Source organism: Mauremys mutica, chromosome 2 (genome assembly GCF_020497125.1).
Source record: "Mauremys mutica isolate MM-2020 ecotype Southern chromosome 2, ASM2049712v1, whole genome shotgun sequence".
Lineage (NCBI taxonomy): Eukaryota > Metazoa > Chordata > Testudines > Geoemydidae > Mauremys > Mauremys mutica.
Window position 1 is genome coordinate 202,883,526 of NC_059073.1, and position 13,793 is coordinate 202,897,318.

General features: G+C 38.8%; 1 protein-coding gene and 2 gene segments (V, D, J or C); all 3 read left to right on the forward strand.

Annotated features, from left to right (window-relative positions):
• Positions 1-348: 348 nt before the first annotated feature.
• On the forward strand, positions 349-956 carry LOC123362978. The segment is given in 2 exon segments: positions 349-413; positions 524-956. Coding segments are annotated over 2 exon segments (414 nt in total).
• A 415-nt stretch (positions 957-1,371) lies between these two features.
• Positions 1,372-13,793, forward strand: part of LOC123363250 (immunoglobulin alpha-2 heavy chain-like) — a 40,365-nt gene continuing 27,943 nt past the window's right edge. Inside the window, exons 1-3 of the mRNA XM_045004123.1 lie at positions 1,372-1,411; positions 2,136-2,255; positions 2,364-2,719. Of these exons, the coding sequence (XP_044860058.1) occupies positions 1,372-1,411; positions 2,136-2,255; positions 2,364-2,719 (516 nt within the window). The remainder of the gene's footprint in view (positions 1,412-2,135; positions 2,256-2,363; positions 2,720-13,793) is intronic.
• LOC123362975 lies at positions 6,325-7,131 on the forward strand. The segment is given in 2 exon segments: positions 6,325-6,458; positions 6,577-7,131. Coding segments are annotated over 2 exon segments (549 nt in total).

Sequence of the window (13,793 nt, forward strand, 5' to 3'; positions counted from 1 at the left end):
AGATCTTTGGGACAGTCGCTATGTATAGCGCCTCACACAATGGGGACACCATCTGGACAGAGGCCTCTTGGAACCACTGTAATATAAATAATTATGAGACCAGTCCTTCATTACCCAGACTACCATGATGCACTCTACACTGGTCTAAAGAAAGTGAAAGAATTCTCTTCATGCCAGATAATGCTCTTTGATAAAAGTAACTTTGGATGAGATTCAGCCATAAGTCTACCTTATCTTAATTAGCATATGCAGCCAGCAAAACCTCATCCCGTGTTAACTAAGTGAGTCACTTCCGATCCCCAAATGCACTTCTCTGTCCATTCCAACAGTCACATTTCTCATAGATGCAGGTCCAAGCAAAACCTGTAAAATGTTGCTGCTCCATGTCATTACTCTGGCTTTGGTTTTGTCTTGTAAGTTTTTTTTTTACCCTTTTCTACACAGTTGTACATTACTGAGTCACAACTCACCATGCTCCAGATTCATGTTAATTTCATGTTTTCTTTTCTTGCTCTCCTTCTAGATGGATGTGCACAAATACATCTGAGACAAGCTCAGTTGTCGATTACCAGGGCAGAAACTAAAACTGCACGTATAGTCTGTGAGGCTTCTGGCATTCAGAACTTTGCAAATGCTGTTATACACTGGTATCGACACAGACCTGGTGAAGCTCCGGAGCGGATTCTGTACATCTCTTCTGGACAACCTGTCTTTGACAAAGACGCAGATAAGAAAAAGTTTAATTGTGATAAACAGGCTAACCAGCCCATCTCTACCCTAACAGTAAATGAAATAGCTCCTAATGATGGAGCTACCTATTATTGTGCCTATTGGGATCTCACAGTGTTAGAAAGCCATAGACAGCTTGTACAAAAACCTCACTCTGAATACTAACCCATATCCTATCAAATTTATGAACCTACAACTACCTGCCTGATTTTACCATCAGCTGTAGAAACCCCTCACTAGCTTACCATAAAAGGTTTTTTGTTTTGTTTTAATAAATAAATAGATGCAGGTCCAAGCAAAACTTGTACAATGTTACTACTTTAGGTCATTATTCTGGCTTTGGTTTTGTCTTATAACTTTCTTTTTTTTCCACTCTTTTTCTACAGAGTTGTACATTACTGAGTCACAACTCAACATGTTCCAGATTCATGTTAATTTTTGGTTTTCTTTTCTTGTTCTCTTTCTAGATGGATGTGTACACCTGAAACAAGCTCAGTTGTGCGTTACCAGGGCAGAAAATAAGACTGCACATATAGACTTAAAAAAACTCAGCAACACAATTAATAAAAATCTTTATTGTGAAGTAGTTAAGGCCACCACACACATAACATACCTGATTCAAAGCCAGGAAAACCAAGTACCATGACCACAGCTCCTGTAATACCACTGGTATGGGGTGGAGGTAAGTGTAGTGTTCAGTGATCACTCAATGTTAAGCAGCAAAGAATCCTGTGGCATCCGAAGAAGTGGGTATTCACCCACGAAAGCTCATGCTGCAAAAACATCTGTTAGTCTATAAGGTGCCACAGGATTCTTTGCTGCTTCTACAGAACCAGACTAACACGGCTACCCCTCTGATACTTGACTCAGTGTTAAGGGGCTTGCAGAAAATCTGCTTTTCTCTGTGTCAGATTCCAACTGGCTATTCACAGCAACAAATGCTTCAATGCCGCACCCAGACTCTGTATGGGAATCTCAGCCCTTACAGGCACAGTCCCCTGTACCACACAGGGAATACTGCTGAAGGCTTTAATTCTAGGGAAAGAATCATCATTAACATAGAAACAGGCAGTACTTGTCTTCAGTGGGAAGGCAGCAAAGCCCTTAAGATTAAGCATGGGCTTAATGCAGATGCTTTCCGGAATAAAGGCTTAAATAAGAAAGTTGATAGGCGCAGTAGACCCCAACATGAACCCTTCATTGTCCATCCTCTTAAGAAACAATGAATATGGCCCTAAGTTCACTAGATCATTTGCTTCATACTGGACTTAGTGCTGAAACTCATGCTGGCTCACTTTTGTCTTAATGACCATCAGTCAAATTAACCTCACATGGAACTGACATACCTACAACCAACAGAACTGTTCTCAGCTGCTACTTAAGTGAGTCACTTCCTCTCCCCAAAGGCACTCAGCCCTCCATCCGCGATCCTAACTTGCAGCCTTCTGTTTCTGACATTCAGGCTCAACTGAAGCCAGTGAGAATGTTACTGGTGCAGGTGCTTATTGTGGCTTCAATTTGGTCATGTAAGTTGGTTTTCATTCTAGTTTTTTACAAATATGCAGATTACTGAGCAACAACCAGAGAGCCTCCAAATTCATACTTATGGTATTTTTTTCTTCCTTTCTTTGTAGATGGAGCTGCACAAGTACAACTGACACAAGATCAGCTATCCATCACAAGGAAACCAACTAAAACAGTAAGAATTGACTGTAAAGTTTCTGGCATCAGTATTGGTGATGCTTTTATACACTGGTATCGACAGAGACCTGGAGAAGCTCCGGAATGGATACTCTACTTTAAGACACAAACTGATAAATCAAATTTTGACAAAGAGAAGTTTAGCGTGGACAAAACAAATGAAAAATCCACCTGTACCCTAACAGTAGACAAACTAACCTACAATGACATGGCTACTTATTACTGTGCCTGCTGGGATCGCACAGTTTTAGAAAGCCATAGACAAACTGTACAAAAACCTCACTCTGTATTCTGAGCCACAGACTTTCAAAAAGTGTATAAAAAAAAAAAAAAAAAAAACCCGCACTGCTCCCCCTCCCACAGTTACCTTCTTAATCATCTGAAAGCACGAGTAGATATTCATTTTCTCTGAGCTAGATATAAGACCATCACATACAACTGTTGTTTTTAAGTATGGCAGGTATAGATTTAAAAGGAGGTAATAAAAGCTAACTTTTATAGGTACAGCATAGCATGTCATTAAGTATAAGTAGGATGCAGTCATAGTAGAAGTCAGATATCCAGTTCTCCTTCATTTCTGGTTAATAATCTTTAGAAAGTCATTCCTATCAGATCCCTCCTTGAACGTTCTATATGCTTATACCATTTTTTGGGCTTTATACAGGGGTCGGGACACGCAGACCAGGGGGCTGTTAGCAATATTGGTTTTAACACTATTGCAGGCAGGGACAATCTTTGGAGGATGTTACTCTGCTGAAAATCCCTGATTGGAAAAGAAAGCAAGTTTTCCAGGCCTATGATAGAAGGCTATTTATCAAGACAATGACATTTTTGCCCCCTGCTGACTGAACAGCAAATCAATGAATGGAGAGGACTAGTAAGCTACCAGAGTGGTCATAAGTGCTGGAACTAGGGATGCTGCTGCACCCCCTGGCTTGAAGCAGTTTCCATTATATGCAGGCTTTACTGTTTGGTTCAATGACTCTCAGCACCCTGACTGTATACAAATTATTCCAGCACCTCCGGGGGTGATTGCTGGAAGTTTGCCCTGGGAATATCCTTAACTGTCTTGATGCTTAAGAATTTTTTTATAGAGGAGAAAAATCACTAACCAGGAATGGGGAAAAAATTCAGACAAACATTTTCAGGATTCTGAACTAAGGTGCAAAAACAATGGAACTGCCTCAACACAGTTACCTTCTTAATCATCTGAAACCACCCCCAACCCCACAGACATTGTGCCATACATGAACAACACCAAGATGCCATTGTTACCAGGAGACATTTTCACATGGTACAGCCACTGGGATATATTATAATGCAGTCTTCCTGCTATAGCGCTGTAATACTAGTATTGGAATAACTGTACTACAGTGTGACAGCTATAGAAAGAAGAATATGTGGAAATATGTACTCAAGCTTGCTAAACCTGTAGTCTCAGATTGGATTCCCTCCCACCATCAATGCAACAGTTGCTAGAACAAATCAATAGTTGCACATTTAGATTCCCCTCCACCTGCCCCCCACTTGGATCACACATGGTGGGGAGGTTGGAAGAAGGGGGACCAGGGGACTGGTATGGCTGCCACATGCAGCTGAAGCTAAGGTCACCCTATAGCACATAAAAATCTTCCGTATCAATAGTTCTATTGGTTTTAACCCAGAAATCTCTCCCACTTATGCTGCAATTCCCCCCCATAGTAACAACAAAGGTGACAGCAGTAGCCACTTCCCAGCTGCTACTGGGAAGTGGCTCCATTGGTGTTTCCTCTCCAGTTCATTCCCTGGGCCCAAACAGATCCTCAGAGTATGGACCTAGGACATTCCCCAGCCCAGCTGGCCACAGAGTCTGTTCCAGGATCTAGTCCAGGTGTGGCAGCCACAGGCACCTTTCTACAGCAGTGTTCCCATACTTGCTTTCACCAGTGGATCTGACTTAGGGGTAGCAACTGAGAAAAAATTTAGGGGAAAAAGTCTAGGGTAGATAGATGAGGCTAATTGACATTTGGAAAGTGTCCCAGGTAGAGCTGAGTTTCATTCCATCATTTAATGAAAAGTAAGAAATTCATGACCACTGAAATTGTCGCTATGCTACTCACTATTGCCTTGGAACTCCCTGGCAGCAGCAGGGATACATTTCAGATCCTCTACTCCCAAAAGGCACACTCCCCTCCATTTGGGCTGAAGAAGAGCCTCTTTTAGCTGCTAGCAGGACTGGGTTTATGCCACATAGCTGAGAATTTGTGGTACCATTCTTGTTCTTGGAACATATACAGTAATCAGGTGATCACAGTATCTATCAAGGGCTCTTATGATCATTTGGAGGAATACAGAGAGGGAAAATCCTGACTCTCATACCACAGTCTGGTAACCCAGTAGCACCAGTCAATAATTTGTGCAAGGGCAATCAAGCAGAATTAAAGGTCAAATGGATCCAGAGATGACATTTTCCAAGACAGGCTGTTTAAATACAGAAACTGCTACCCAGTCCCTGTGCAGTTTTTTTTGTAATTCATTAGTAGATGGAGTTTCTTGGAGGAAAGCTCTTGTGCATTTGGAGTTCTATAAGAGAGGGTGTAAGGATTTGAGGGTGGGTTTGAATTGGTTAGGCGAATACTGAGAGATTAAAGTAATCCATTGTATATTAGCCACCCTGCCCAGGAGGAATAGGTTCCCTTACCAGCTTCCCCTCCACTACCAATGCTGATCAGTTCTATACGCCGTCTCTAGAACCCCCTTCCCAACACCTCTTTGTGGGGTAGGGAAAGAGGTTCATGTTGGTTTTTATCTACAAAAGCTGAAAAGAGTACGGTGACTCTTCAGATGGTCTCTGGCCACTGGGTTACAATAATTTACACATTCTCCAAAGTGCAATGTGTACATATGTCTTAACATTAATAACTGAATATGCTGTCAAAGGGAAACTAACCATCAAAATGCCCCCATGTGGCTGGCAAAGTCTTCTCCTTTGGTCCCCCTGCCAACAGCCACTCCAGCCCTGCTGTGCTCTGCTCCTGGTGCCTCAGCCCCCAAGCAGATCACATTCACTCCCACCCCTTCCAGGGTTACGGAGAGTCACACAAAACAACAGGCCAATGACCTTATGACAGATCTTCAGCGTGACTTGAGGCTCAGTAACCCTTATACCCCTTATCTCAGGGGGCTTTTATGCCACCCTCCTTGGCAGCCAGTAGGGGAACATGGGCAAACAGGCTGTGTACTCTGGGTTTCAATCCAGGAACCCTGTAGTTAGCAGCTACAGACAACCTGTTCCTCCCAGCCAGCATTCATCCTTAATTCACACACCCAGCCCTACTCAGCTGAGCATAATTCTAAATTAGCCTGGCCCACCCTCCAGATGCAACTGGATGCACTAATTGCTGTCTGGCAGTGGCTCGGGTTAACTCTTTCTTTGCCGGTGTGCGGTATACACTCCATCAGATACGCTATTTAATATCTCATAGTTATGTGCTTATACTATATCTTTAAAATGAAACCTTGTGGCAACTTTTTACCTGCACATTTGAAGCAAAATTTAAATTCCTGTGCATGCCCCTGCTTGCTGTGCCTGTAAAACAAACCAAAGATAAAGCACCTGACAGATGGAAGTCACATGGGATTCTGTGCAAACAACTACACAAGTTTTACTGTATTTGTGTTCACTTCTGCGTTAGTAGATGTGGCTGCATTATCTGGAGGACACAATCCTTGATTTGCAAACATTTTTACCCCTCCAGTTTCTTTATGAAAACAGATGAGACTCCAGCCCCCTCCTCCCTCCTGGGATTTTAGCTTCTGACCACCTGACAACATATATAGTTTGACTCTTCTGAAAACTTACCCCACACATCTGCAGGCAGGAGACCTATCACTGGATCTGCTTAAACAACCCATTTCCTCTCCCCAGCTGCACCTCTCTCCTCGTCTCTCCATCTGAGGGGTTATTTCAGAGTCCTCTGTTTCAAGTTCAACCCAACCAGTGAGAATGTTACTGCTGCAGGTTCTTATTGTGACTTCAACATGGTCTTGTAAGTCATTTTTCTATTCTGTTCTTTTCTACATGTACCCATTCCTTCACCAACAAGACACGTTCTAAATTCCTTCACCTTCAGGTTTATAGTATCATTTCTCCTTTTTTCTTTCTAGATGGATCTTCGCAAATAACTCTGATACAAACTCCATTGTCTGTCACCAGACAGGAAACTAAAACTGCACGTATGGGGTGTAAAATTTCTGGCGAAGGTTTTAATTTTAACAGTGCTTATATACACTGGTATCGACAGAGGCCTGAGGAAGCGCCAGAGAGGATTCTGTATATTGGATCAGGATCAGCTATTATGGATCCAGGCTTTGATAGCAAAAAGTTTAAAGCTACTAATGATGTTTCTACCTCCACCTCTAATCTCAGAGTTGACCAACTAACCCAAGAGGATGCTGCTACCTATTATTGTGCCACCTGGGATATCACAGTAGTAGAAAGCCATAGACAACCCATACAAAAACCCACTCTGCATTCTGAGCCACAGCTTTTCAAATGTATGAAACCAGACACATCCCTTATCCTTCCTCTCAACTTCGAACCAACAGCAGAAACTCCTGACTGGTTTCTGCAATATGTCAGGAAGAACAACAGCACAGAACTGCAGTTTTGAATTACATTTTGTTACAAATCACAACTACACCTTTTAGAGCAGGTCAAAGTTGTTCTGACATATAGTTTATTCCCTCCCAAAAATGCAATTTCAGTTTGACCAAAAGTATTTACAAATTTGGTTGGATTTACAAATAGTTTTGCTGAAAAAATGATTTTTTTTAAAGTTGAAATTTCATTTGAAACATTTTGACTTTTCATTTTGAAACATTTTGTTCTGAAATTTAGTCAAATTTATTTAAAAAAAAAACACACACACTGAAAAGGTACAAGGCTCCCCAAAATAAAACATAATGAAACACAAACAAACAAAGAATGCTTTGGCGAGAACAAAATGTTTCATTTAATCTGAAATGAAAATATTTCAGTTTTTCATTTTGGTGTGAAAAATCAAAATAGGTTTTATTTTGGGTTGAGCCAAAACAAATTCGGAGGGGATTTTTCAGACACTTACACACATGCTTAACTTTAAGCATCTGCATAGGCAACCATCTCTGGAGAGCAAACACTCACCTATGGCAGCAAAATGTTGCATATGTATAACAGTTTGTGCAAATGAGTATTGGCTGGCAAAACTGCATATTTGTTTATAAAAGCCCTAGACTGAGGCTAAGCTCTCTGAGGGCTAGTCTACACTGGAAGCACTACATCAGCGCAGATGCTCTGATGCACCTTCACTGCTAGAGTGCGTCTGGTGAAGACACTCTATATCGATGGGAGAGAGCTCTCCCTTTGGCATAATTACTCCATCTCTGTGAGAGGCGAAAGTGATGTCGGTGGTAAAGCGTCACCTGCTGACATAGTGCTGGTGTGGACAGCATTTAGGTTGCTGTCACTTGCATTGCTCAAGGGGGTGACTTTTTCATACCCCAATGACATAAGTTAGATTGACGTAAGCAGTAGTGCAGACCAGCCCCTAGTCTTGACAATATTCACTCCAAAACAGGAAGGATGTGAAAGTAAAACTAGGTTGCAGAAACCAACATACTGGTGATATGAAATATATGCTTGCCTCTTTCTGGTATTATGATAGAGTGAGGAGATGGTCAATGTTATTGTGAATGGGATACTGTAGTCTATGACACAATCTCTTTTTTAATATATGGACCACACAATGAAAATGTTTGAGAACCGCCTGATCCAAGGGTCTATTTAAACCATTATCAAATAGAAGCTGTCATCTAATTTCTATTTTAAGGAATGAGGATTAATTTAGGCAATGAGGATCCATTTGCAAGAACATGCAAATAGAATCATGGTAAAGAGAATTTATGTATCAGTTTTATGATGTCACAAAAATGTGAAATTAGTTAAATTCTCCAAGCAGTCAAGAAACTAGGAATACTTCATTAGAAGTTATTTTCCCAGCTACTGGTTAGAGTGCCTGGTTATTTGAGCAAAGAGACAGCAGCAGCATAAGTAAAGAACCTCAGCTTATTGTAAAATGAAAAGTCAACATAATACTTCAAGCAGGATCAAGTTCTGTGGCACAGGAACCAAATTAGTTGTTTCTGGTAAGTATTTTTATTCTTGACTATTTAGCAAAAAAAAAAACAAAGGACAAAAAAAATTGTACCGAATAAATGAATTTTAGACAAGGAATTTGCACATAAGCCACGTATTGCTCTTGATCTGAACTGGAACTCCCAAAGACACCAATGGATTGACTGAAGGGAGTATTTGGTCCTAATGAGTAAAATGAATACAATAGTAAAAGGCTGGAATAATTACTGAATAGCTGCTAAGTATCAGCAGGGAGGGAAATGGATAACTTTAAATTTAAAATATTGGGCCAAGTTCATCTCTCATGCAACTCCATTGAAAGAGTCCAAATGCCAGCAAGTGTAAAATTCACAGCACAGATTCCAGTTTAGCAGGTGTGAGATTATTGAAACTTTTGTTATTGTTAGGGCTATATCAGTGTTTGATGACTAATGAAGGAAAATTGTCTGAGATGAAACAGTGTTCAGGCTCTCAGTACTTGGTTTTATGAACGTAATTTTTCCCTTTTATGTATATTATTTTATAGTATTTAAGCCACAGAAAAACAGTCCCATCAATAATGTACGTGTGAATTAACAATGTTGAGTACATGTTAAAAAATGTTATAATACATTGCCAAGAAATGTCTTAAATTTTCTAAACAATACATTAAAAGCATGTTACAATGTAAAGTGAAGCACAGAGGTTGTGATTTGCCCAAGATCACACATGGAGTCAAATCTCCTCAGTTCCACTCCGGTGCTTTAACCACAAAACCATCCTTCCTATCCAGGAACACTGGAGATCACTGGACTAAATCCTGCTCATCCACTGAAATTAATGGAATTGTGTGGTGACCAGAAATTCACCCCAATAAATGTGAGTGATGTATGTCAAGGAGCAGAAAACATTTACAAAGTGCATAAACTCAGTTTAATACTCACATAACATCCTGGCCCATAGCAAATCTTGTTTAGATTTTGGACTTTGTATTTAAAATATGAACTTCAGAATTTGAATTCAGGGAAATTCATATCTTAAAGATTCATTAGTTTTTGTAGAAGATTTGAATTATGGAATAAAGTACTTTGGCTCTGGCACCAAACTGATGGTTTCAAGTAAGTTTCTCAAAATGTTTTCAAAGCATACATCTACCCTGGGCATTTATTATGCTTGTTATCCAGGAAAAAATCAAGCTATTCATAAATATACTGGGTGAAATCCTGATTCCACAGTAGTCAAAGGCAAAACTCCAATTGACTTCATCGGGGTCAGGATTTCATCCATACTAGGCTCTCTAAATCAGAAAGAACTAGTAACACTTCACTGAGAACAATGTAAAGTGTTTGGAGATCTTGTTTAGCATTGTAAGACTGTGAGATGATTACGCAAAACTATTCAGAAGTGGAACTAAGCCCATTGTTAGCTGTAAATGTGAAATGTAGAATTTATGTTTTTTATACAATGTAGTATATTTAGCACCCAGTCCTATGAGATGTTGAGGTACTTCAATGCTCATTAATTTAAATGGGAGTTGAGGATGCTCAGCACTTGCAGAATGTGGCCCTTAGATAGCATTAAGGAGTACATTTATAGTAACAATAAATTTATGCAATTGTGGTTTTTTTCCCTTAATAAAGACTCCAGTTCAGTAAGGCACTTAAGCATGTTTCTATTCCTATTCAGCAAAGAATTTGAGCATGTGTTTAACTTTAAGCCCAAAATTCAGTAAAATCTTCTTGATTCCATCCAATAATGGGGAATAAAGGGGTTTGCTTATTTGTTATATAAAGACCAGCTTTGTGATAGAGAGAGAGACAGATATTTTTAAAGATATTTTCAATTGTTCAAATGTTTTAGTCATGTTTGGATTTAAGGAGGTTCAGAGTATTCCATGCCTTTAAGCATATTCTTCCCTCTAGATCCTGCTAAATCATCCTTGCTGGGTGCCTAATCTCTGTGGTGCACAAATATTGCTGAAGAGCAAATGTTTTCTGTTAGGAATATTCCTGATTACACCAACTGGCAAGAATTAGCCAGAATTTTCCCCATGAATATACCCATTTTAAAGGCTATATTCTACCCTCAACCTATTGTTATCATTGCGAGATCAATTATGTAATGATGGCAGTGTACAGGCTTACTTTTAAAACCTCAGCCTGTGCACCTCAAATTACAATGTTATTTGTTCCTTTCCACAAAATATTCAACACTCTTAATCTAACCCATTTTATCATGGCATTTATGTGCCAAATGCCCATTGAAACTCAATGATAGTTAGACACCATCATGCCTTTTGTGCCTTTGAAAATCTCCCCCACAGTTTTCACATTATTTTACATGTACTCTCCTTCTTTACTATTTTATTGTAAGGTCTGAAAGCAATTTAAATAGCAGATCAGATTTATTTTAAAGCAACAACTACTGGTTCATCAATAAAAAGATACCCACTCTAGATTTTTGAAAAGGATTTGCTCACTGTGATACTTGCTACTACTAGTGGTGTTCTCATCAAAGTATTTGGCTCTGGTACCAAGCTCATTGTAACAGGTAAGTCATGTGGTAATTGCAGTAATGCAAAGATAAAGAGGCTTATTGTGGTCATAGAAAAGCTTTTTATCACAAGTAAGGTCAACAATTGTAAGCTTGATCTTGTGAAGTACTGAGGATGTGTCATAAGCATGCTGGTCCTTGGTCCAGTTGCAAAAATTTGTCTTAGCTTTGATGTTACTCAAGTTCTTTAACTAACATTTATAAATATGCATAAAATTAAACAACAGTGAAATAAGTAACAATCTCATGCTTCTAAATTAAAACAAAGGAAGCAATCTCTGAAGTAGTCAGTATCTTCATAGCTGAATTCCTGCACTTACACCAGTGTAAGTGAAAGAATTCGGTCCTAGAGATTGTCATCTTGTATGAAGTACCTTGGCAGTGCAGGCAAACTAGTGGTTGCATGTATTCTTAATAGTGTTTAACAATATGTACTTGGGGCCTGGGTTTTCTTTGCCCTGCTCTTGTGAAGCAGTTTATGCTAATGCAAAGTCAATGGGAAGTGCTACCATTCTGATTAAGTAGCATGTTACACCCAGTTTGCATTGGTATAACTGACTCCAGAAACACAGCACAATGGAAAATCAGGTCCTTACTCTCTCAGAATCACACTCTACACATTTATATAAATCAACTAGAACTGTCTATTTTAAACCTTAATTCACAATCAAGTTTACCTTAGTATATTATAGCTCTCAACTAAAGTAAATTTTTGTAATGCTGCCTGTTAAAATGAATACATTATCATAATTAATTCTAAACAAATCAGGATCAGCATGTTGCTGTAAGTGAATATTCTGTGATATTAACAATGTGGGTACAATTTACTTAGCATTACATTTTACAATTGACAATTTTCCTAAGTTATCTTACCTGTATAGGATCCTCCATTCTGCACATGCAAAACTCTCATACATTTACAAGGTATTTTGACTGTGTAAAGAATGGAGAAGCAAATCTATCATATGTGTAGACTATTTATTACAGCATGAAGACCCTGAGATTGCTCACTTGATTCATTAAGTATTCAAGCTATAGTATACCACAAAATGCTTTAGTAATAAAATTTCTTCTCAAAGAGATATATCAAATATTGGCTAAGTAAGTTCCTCCTAAGAAAAAAATACATAAGATCATGATGAAATTCAGATCTTGTAACAAGTACTTCCACACTGGAAATCATTATTTACTTAGAAATTAAGGTCTGATCTTCCCAAATTGTGTTATCCAAAGCCCATTGAAGCCAAAGGAAAGAATCCTATTGACCTGAATGAGTTTTAGTTCTGGCCTAAAGTAAAGCCAGAAATGTAAATCTGATTTTGCTCATGTATCAGCACATCCACTTCTGCACACACACTTACTGATTATTTATGTACACAATTTAGAATATATATTGGACAGACACTCATTCCATCTTGAAGTGCATATGCATATACAATAATCCCCAATCTGGACATGTGCTTGCAAATGTCAGCATGTAAATGTGACTCCAATTTAAAAAAATAAAAAGGCTCATCATCTAAGAGAAATGTGAGAAATAATCAGTTTTTGTAAAGCACAACATCTCTGGACTGGAAGCTATGTAAAAGTCTTTAAAATACATACAAGACTTGAGGGAATAAATCATTTGGTAATCCTACTCTTCAGCACAATCCTGCATTCCTGGGTGTTTTCAGTCATATGGAATACAAGATTGAACCCCAAATATTGAACTAATCAGTGCTGGAGCATGAGGATCTGAATTTTAAAGAACAGAAAAATCAATCCCCTTTATTTGGTGACAACCTCCAAAATGAGGGAAAGTTCTTTAATGAAGGGGTTTTTCTTGGTTATGTAGTCTTACATCTCAGCTGTCTTTATTTGCTTCTAAACTCAAAATATTTTAAATACTTTTGAACACAACCATAGTTACAGGGTTATAGTTTGGTTCAGTTCAAAATAGTTTCAGAAAACTCTAAGATAGTCAGACCGCACAAAAATAAGCCAAAATCATTTTAGAAAAGGACCCTTCACAAGCTTTGACATCAGTGGGACTACTCACAATGCATAAAGTTAAGCACATGTGTAAGACTTTGTGGGATCAGTGTCTCAGTTGACTAAAGACAATGGCTGACATTATCAAAGGATCCTGAATGTCAAAGGGATTTGAGCACCTAAATCCCTTCTTGTTGCATTTAAAAATTCCAGCCAATATGTTTTGTGGAGATAAGCCAACTATTTTGTTAAATGGCCTCTAATTTTTTACTTGCAATTAAATGTTGGAATAAATAGAGAATATACAGGATACATGGTGCCCAATTGGGGACCTTCGACACTACTGAAATATCAACAACCTTCCATTTCTTCTTTGTGATGCACATTTATAACATGAGAATGTTGCCTCGTTCTGTAGAAAATTCTTCTTTGTCACTTAGCTGGGTTGGGAACCTTATTCTCTTGCTTGTAGCCCACAGTGATAAACAGGGGACAGAGATTAGCTGCAGTAAAAATGTTTGAACCTGCTCATTTCTTGTGATTACTAGTACATTCAATATAGTGTTTAAAAAAATGCATCACTTGCAGTCAGCAGTGTGAAACAAGCAGATGGATAATGATTTTGGTATGGAATTCTTTTTCCACCCAATTTAGTGTTTATTATTTCATGCACTTACAGAAACTCAGTGATGAAATGAGGATA